At 38.9% G+C, this 8,157-nt stretch overlaps 1 protein-coding gene across 1 annotated transcript; it reads left to right on the top strand.

Moving 5' to 3' along the window:
* Positions 1-260: 260 nt before the first annotated feature.
* Positions 261-4,837, top strand: LOC144557378 (P-loop containing nucleoside triphosphate hydrolases superfamily protein). The gene is made up of 6 exons (XM_078305943.1): positions 261-1,089; positions 1,322-1,477; positions 1,959-2,066; positions 2,374-2,484; positions 2,891-4,045; positions 4,400-4,837. The coding sequence occupies exons 1-6, from the start codon at positions 439-441 to the stop codon at positions 4,604-4,606; spliced, it is 2,388 nt and encodes a 795-aa protein (XP_078162069.1). The 5' UTR covers positions 261-438; the 3' UTR covers positions 4,607-4,837.
* Positions 4,838-8,157: the final 3,320 nt, after the last annotated feature.

Here is an 8,157-nt window from a genome sequence, read left to right on the forward strand (position 1 = left end):
CATCAACTGACAGGTGGACCACTCCAGTTTGAACACTATCCCCATGTTTGGTTGTGGGTACCACAGTCAATTAATAGCTACATGGGAACATACGTCGCATAGCATCAGAAGATCGTGACTATAAAGAAGCCGTTGAATAAACCTGGTTCCAACGGCTCTCTTCTCTCATTTTCAAATTCCAAAATTAAAACGTTAACCTACCAAAGTGCTCTCGACCCCTTGCCCCCCACCTCTCTTTCTCTCTCTCTCTCTCTCTCTCTCACCGCCTCTTTTCTCCATTCGCCTCCAATTACAAGATCCAATCTTTAAAACGAATCAATCCTTTTTTTAGAGCTCTATTGGATTCAAGAAACATAGAAATAAAACCTGAATTGCCAAGCAACAATACTCTTTCCATTAATTTCAAACCGTCTAAAACCCTAACTCATCAAATCCTTCATGGCACCTACGCCAAAATCGATCCCAAATCCAACCCAAACGTACAATACCCCTTGTAGGACTCCTCATCCTAGGCAACGCCTCCAGTTTCCCACACCAAAAACCGGAAATGGGGCCCACAACCACCTCTCCTCTGTGCCAACTGAGCACCCAGTTGAAGTTATTGGCCGGATCCGAGACCACCCTGAGTCAAAGGAGAGGACTCACAACCCGTTGATCGAGATCCCGCCGGATGGCCGATCCATTAAGGTCCGTACCGACATTGGCTACCGTGATTTCACTCTAGATGGGGTCTCGGTCTCAGAAAATGAAAACTTAGATGTCTTCTACAATAAATTTGTCAAGTCACGGGTTGAAGGTGTGCGGGTTGGGTCGAAATGCACTATCATGATGTACGGGCCTACCGGGTCGGGTAAAAGCCACACCATGTTTGGCAGTGCAAGAGAGCCCGGTATAGTGTACAGAGCTCTAAAGGATATACTGGAAGATGGGGCTCATGAGCAGGGAGATTCTGATGAGACCGGCTTCAAGCTCGGCATTTTTGTCAGAGTTGCTGTTTTGGAGATCTACAATGAAGAAATCTATGATCTTCTATCAGCCAACTTGAATGGTGGTGCTGGTAATAATGTATTCAAGGGAAATTCACAGAGGGTAATTCGTTTGTATCTTCTTTTATTTTTACAGTCTCACTTTTTCAGACACTAGAATTGGAACTAGAAGTTTTTTACAGATACTGCTACCAAAAATATGGTACAGACGCTTCCTTGGTTATATTTAGAAAACTACTTGAATAATATTACTGTATAAAGCAACATATACAATTTTTACAGTCTCAATTCTAGTAACAAACACAGAACAACTGAACAATTTTGAATAATTTCAGGCCCGGCTTGAAATTATAGGGAAGAAGGCTAAGAACCCAACCTACCTTTCTGGAAATGAGGCAGGAAAGATTTCACGAGAGGTTGCTAAGGTTGAGAAGCGGCGGATCGTGAAAAGTACACTCTGTAATGAGAGAAGCTCTAGGAGCCACTGCATGGTAGATTTACTGATTTGTCCCTTTTGTGTTATAATCATTGGTCAATTACTGAAAGTTCTCACAATAGTATTGGTTAAATTACTGAAATACACTCAAATTGAGAGAAAAAAATGTGGATGTCTAACACCGAAAAATTAGATTCAAATATGCTAATTGAGCCTGCTTTGGTAGACTATCTGATTCTACTCAAATCTTAGCCTAAGTATTCCAATATTCAGAATTTTGTGAAATGGTCATTTCCCATTCATTCTCAGAACTGTATCTAAAAGGTGATTAAAATATTTTAAGTATTTGGTTCTCATTACCGAAACACCAGCAGTTCGCATGTGGAATTGCATGTTTATTATATCAGCAGTAAGCCAGAAAGTTCTACTGGCACAGCTTATCTGACAAAAACTGATTTCTGGAATTATACAGTAGTAAACAAAAAAGTTGCACTTATTTTTGTAGAGTCTAATTTAAAATATCAATTTGGTGACAGATTATATTGGATGTGCCATCTGTTGGTGGAAGGCTAATGCTAGTTGACATGGCCGGCTCAGAAAACATTGAAGCTGCTGGTCAAACCGGCTTTGAAGCCAAAATGCAGGTACTTATTTCTCTTGATTTCAGTAAATCAGAAAAAAAAATCATATTTATAACTAACAGACTTTCAAGTTTCTACATATTTAATTTCTCAAACACTATATTATGCCTACTTTTATGTTATTTCTATAACATATGGCAACTTTAGGTACACATAGTTGTAAACAATATATTCTTTTTGTGGGTGATTATTTTTTCGTGTGCAAACCCCAAAACCATTCTCTGTAAACCTACAATATCTTTTGAAATATAACCAAAGGCTGTAATTAAATGATTATGCTAACTTATTTCTCTTGTCAATTATATAACAGACTGCAAAAATAAACCAAGGAAACATAGCATTGAAGAGAGTGGTGGAATCCATCGCCAATGGCGACTCGCATGTGCCGTTTCGTGACAGCAAATTGACCATGCTCCTCCAGGTCACTATTATTTTATAACTTTATTTTTTTCTATTTTTAGAAGTCTATAATCAGTACAAGGATACCATTTCAATCTGGTACACAGCATCTTCTTCATGTTAGCACTTAGAATTACCAATTAAATGCGATGGACCAAGGTCTTGATAGCAACAAAGTTCACTGAACAAATAAAATTATAAAATTGGATGAGAAGTTGCCAGAAGGAGAAATTACTATGCCACCAAATTATATATCTCCGAGGCATCTACTTAACTATTCTTTTTTACATAATGTATCCTTTTGGAGACCATGCATGTTTGACACACAAGAAGCTGTTACTTATTCGTCAGTGTAATTTTGATACTTTTTCAATGTGTATCCATTCTCCCCTTTTCTTGCTATATTTTAACATATTTAATTGCTACAGGATTCATTTTTGGATGATAAGTCAAAAATACTGATGATTCTGTGTGCGAGCCCAGACCCACGTGAGATGCACAAGACGATATCGACCCTTGAATATGGTGCCAAGGCCAAATGCATAGTGCGGGCAGCCCACCCGGCAACTCCCAAGCCCTCCTCTCAAACCAATTCCGAATCCATCAACCTTCTTGCCTCGCAAATCGCACTCATGAACCAGCACATATGCGAGCTCCAGCGTGACAAACGGGTCCTCCTCAAGGAGCGGGACCAGGCTCTAAAGTCCCTATCCTTGAAGGATGATGAGCTGGCAAGTGCGAAATTCATGGTAAAAAGGATGGAGGAGAAGGTTGTAAGGCAGGAGAACGAGATTGAATTGCTGAAAAACAGATTGACGGAATTTGAGTTCAGAGGCCAGGAGGTCATGAATTTTGGGTACGTTGCCACACGGCTTGCTGACGTGGCAGGAGATCAGAGCATGGTTAAATCAATGGAATTAGATTATGGAGATCAGCAGGTGAGTAGCAGCAGTGCATTTCTGGATGTGAAGGAGGTTAAAGAGGATACAATTACAACAACTGTTCCTTCCTGGAACCGTAATTTGCTGCCAACAATTGAGGAGGAGGCGATGAGTGAGGATCGTGACCAGGTGCTTCTCAGCACGATTTTCGAGGCAGAGGATTCCTCGGAAGAGGTAGATAAGGAAGTAGTGGAGGAAGAAAGAAAGGATGAAACAGTACCAGTGCAGTTAGCTGAGGAGGATAGACAGACCCGAATCGAGACCATATTCCGCCTATGTGGTAATTACCGGGAGTTGGCAAAGAAAGATGATAACAAGGGTCAGATTCAGACATATGGAGATGAGAATGCTGAGCCGTTCTCTGCGAAGAATCAACTGGTAGCGGCACTTGCAGGGAGTCCAATTATGGTAAAACCAGTTACTCCACTTGGTCTGAGAGAAGTCAGAGGAGGAGGAGAGGTGGAAGAAGAGGAGGGTTTGGATGTGTATGTCAAATGGGAGGTTTCAAAGGATTCTTCTGGAAGTATGATTAAGAAAATAAAGGTGCCACAGGATGCGACCTTGTGTACACTGCGAGAAGTATTGGAGGTGTACTTTAATGAGAAGAACAACAATCAGGATTTTGTGTTTCTCCTTCTCAGGGTATGTTTTATTTGGATTATTATTATTGGTAATGGGGTTTGTGGATTGTATGTATCAGTGTGGTACTGGTATGGGTTTTTTTTCTTCCTCTTTCTTGAAAAACTGAAACGGATACAATACGAAATCCATCCAAAAAACCTATTAAAGAAATATGAGTAAAACGGCTGGATCTCCTCCCCTTACAAAGAAATATGTACCACAAAATAAAGATGTTGTGCCAGCTGCAATACTGGTACCATCGAAACTGGGAAACGTCCTCTCCTTACAAAGCAGCAACATCAGCCACCACAGCAATCTTTTATTGATTAGAGCTTACTGATTCATTGTTACCTTTTTCCTTTTTTGTGTGAACAGGATCCTCTGGGAGCCCCAGTGGCGAAAGAGACGGAGGCAGAGGTGCCAGTGACTGAGCTACCTAAGTTCAGCAGCAAAATTGAGGGGCATCTGGCATCTCTACGGTCTCTGAAGAACAGGCCCCAGCTTCCCTTTAGCCCATTGGAGAACAAGCTCGGTTCACCTCTGATCTCCAACAAGCTCGGTTCACCTCTTGTCTCTAACTAGGATTCATGAGAGGCATTTAGGGTTGTTTCTGTGTATTTTGTAATTTTCATATTATTTTCTTATTATGTGGAGTACATGTCAACTGAGATGAAGCCAAGAATGATTGGTAGTTATGAAATTATTCTGTTACAATTGCTTGCCTTTTTTTTTTTTTTTTTTTTTTTTGGAAATTAGCTGCTTGCTTTTTTTATAGGTTTCTGAAATGAAGTGTGTTGAAAATTGTTTCTAGGATTGATTCATCTTACGTGGTATATATCGACCATGAAAATTTGGTACAAATCGAGATTAGTACCCAGATCCAACAATATAGAATCTGAAATGAGATGCAAATTAATATAAAAACATGATTTGACCAACATATAGTGCGTTATAAGGACATTCTAACGGGATTTTTTTATATAATATATAATGCATCTTTGTTATAATAAGATAAGATAACTGAAACTCACAAAGGGCCTAAATTGTCTGCATTGAATTGTAGATACATTAATTTCAGCATATTTGCTTAACACAACAGTTGATATTATGTTAACAAGTAAAAATAAACTTAATCCAAGTATTTGTTTATTTTTCGAGTTAAATGTCTGCTGATGATTTTAGAATATGAAATTTGTCGAATTGATAATAAGTACGAATACAGAACAAAATATTGTTTTTTTATAAAAAAAAACAAGAGGGTATTAGGCCCCCCCAATTTTTAAATATACCATAATCTCAAAAATAATAAACCAAAATGCCACGGTTTTGTCAAAATTCGAAAAATGCCATGGCCGCATTCTAGGAGATGCGGCCCGTTTGTTCGTTTGTTTTTTGTTTCTGTTTTAGTGTTAGCAAATTTTATATTTTTGTTGTTTTGATTTTTTTTGTTTTGAAAATAGTTGTAATTATAGTTGTGTATGGTATTTAATTCGGAAAATATTTTACGTTTGTCAGAAGAAATATTATGTTGGCAATGTCATTCGTTAACTGCTTATGTACGAAGAAGTAGTTTGATTTAGAAATATTAAATTAAGATATGCCTAACAAACATGAAATAAATATTCAATACAATAAAAGTACTCCTAAATAATATTGTTCAAAATATTACAACAAACAAGCAATGCAATCACAACATAAAATTGACTACTAGATAAAAATACATTGCTTGCCTCTCTCTCAACCTAAAAATTGACAAACAAAAATGTATTGTTATTATTAATTTTTTTTAAAGTTGGAATTTAATTTAAAAATATGAGTTAACTACCTCGTGCATCTCGAGCAGCTCTGTTTTGTTGTTCCTGTGTATCTCGACCAGCCTGATGTCATCTCCTTCTATTATGCAGTAAATCAAGCCACATCGGAATCATATTGACTCGCCTTCGACCCAAAGTAATATTTTTGTCATTTGGAACAAGGGTTGGGCCTTCATTTTTCGACCAATTAGACTGATTGTCATAACATTCCATTCACCCATCCATGTGTTGATTAGTGTTTGGATGTGGCAGTAGTAATGTACGAACTTGCCAGGGTCGATGCCTCGGAGACGGCACACTGCCATAACATAAGAACATGGTATTCTGTTTAATTGCGGCTTCTGGCATGTGCATGTAACCGTGTTATCATCCGTGGTTACCACCGTGTATTTGTAATTGGCCTTGGTAAATTGGCCAGAAGCGTCAGACATGTATGCATTAACTTTCTCTTGTGTTGTTGTTATCTCAAACTCGTTCCAGTTGCCAAATCCACAAAGCGTTGTCATAGATTGTGACCTCCCGCACCGTTTGTTAATCAACTACGAAAAATTGGTGATAATTGAATGAAAATAGAATAATTTAAAATTTAAAAAATAAAATACCTTGTGCACACGACATGAGAATTGTTGACCCTGGCTTGCTTCAAATTCTGCTTTTGCCATCCTTTGAGCAAACCATTGCTGACATTTGTAAAATGTGTCCTCAATTATTGCTGCTACCGGCAACCTACGAGATGACATGGAGACATTATTGAGCGACTCGGATCCGTTCGTAGTCATAATTCCCCAACGGTAACCCCCATCCAGCGCTTGGAATATCTTCCATGGTTTTGGACACTCGTTCTCATCTTGATCCAGATACTTACCCACACCATCCAACCAATTCAGAGCACGGTCACATACATCCCCCATTGCTTGCATTCCTTACTTATATCTCCTCATCTTCCTCTTCGCCACACATATCCTGAAGTACTTGATTGCCTGGTCATTGCAATGGTGCTTCTTCATGTTTTCTGCTATGTGAGTAGCACAAAGACGGTGAATGCTCTCATCCTCGTCTTCCTCATTCCATCCCATATCATCCTATCTAAACACCTTTTTTATTCCCTTGCCCCTATCAGTGATAACACACACAAACCTGGAACGAATTACATTGCACCTCAACCATTGCATGAACCATGCACAATCTTCAAAATTCTCTGTATCTACCAAAGAAAAAACCAACGGGAGGAACTGATTTTCTACATCGTACCCGGTTGCAATCAACATTTTACCTGTATTAAACCATAAAAAAAGGTGAATAAAAAATGAGATATCAATTTCGACTACATTTGAATAAATAAAATGACATATCAATTTTGATTTTTATTACCTTTGTACTGGCCTGATAAGAAACATGCATCAACAGTGATGACAGGACTCATGTGTTGAAAAGCATCTATGCATGGTCCAAATGCCCAAGCCGCCCTAGTACCTATAAGGTCCAGACTCACCAGTTGGATATGAAGTCACATCAAAAAATGTACCTGTCAATAAATCAAATTAGCAAGTTCCACATTTTTTTTGTTTTCAATGTTGTTGAAAGAAAGTAAATAATATAATACCTGAGTTTTTTCACTTAATTGCCTCCAACAAGGGGACTATAAGCGCGTATGACCCCTCTCAACTACCAAATTGGCGGGCAATTGCCAACTCCCTTCGATGCCACAATTTGTTGTACGCCGGCACATGACCGTTGTACGTTTGTGCAACCGCGATTTTGTCGGCATTGATACTCAAATCCACATCATTTCTCATGTGCGCGGTGATGCAATCGGCAACCATAACAGCCATCAACTGTGCATAATCTATTCTTGTGGCATCCACATGACAAACATATTTTGTTAGGCACCTGGATACTTTCCATTGTGTATCAAAACCAGTGGCCCTTGCTAATATGTACCAACCAATTTGGGGTCCCTGCACTTGAACCTAATTCGTTGTTTGTCGCTGTGCGTATTTGTAATCTCTTTATTACAAAGAATGTGAAACTTGTAAATTGCAGCTTTCATTTCCTCCTTTGAATCATAGGTTTCTCCCTTTGACAATTCATTCTCAAATTCTGCATGTCTACCAAACAACCCCACATTTGCTTCCTGAAATTCTGATAGGTCATTGAAAGCTGCAATCGAGTGCTCAACCCCGCGACCCATTATCTGAAATCATTTATCAACCTTGAATTTTTTTCTCTGCCCGAGCACAGGCCCAGTATCTTCCTAGTCACTTCGATCGCTCATGCAATCAGGATTAACATCCCCCCAATTTTCCTTTGCCTCTTGTA

This window comes from Carex rostrata, chromosome 7 (genome assembly GCF_964058835.1).
Source record: "Carex rostrata chromosome 7, lpCarRost1.2, whole genome shotgun sequence".
NCBI classification, from domain to species: Eukaryota; Viridiplantae; Streptophyta; class Magnoliopsida; order Poales; family Cyperaceae; genus Carex; species Carex rostrata.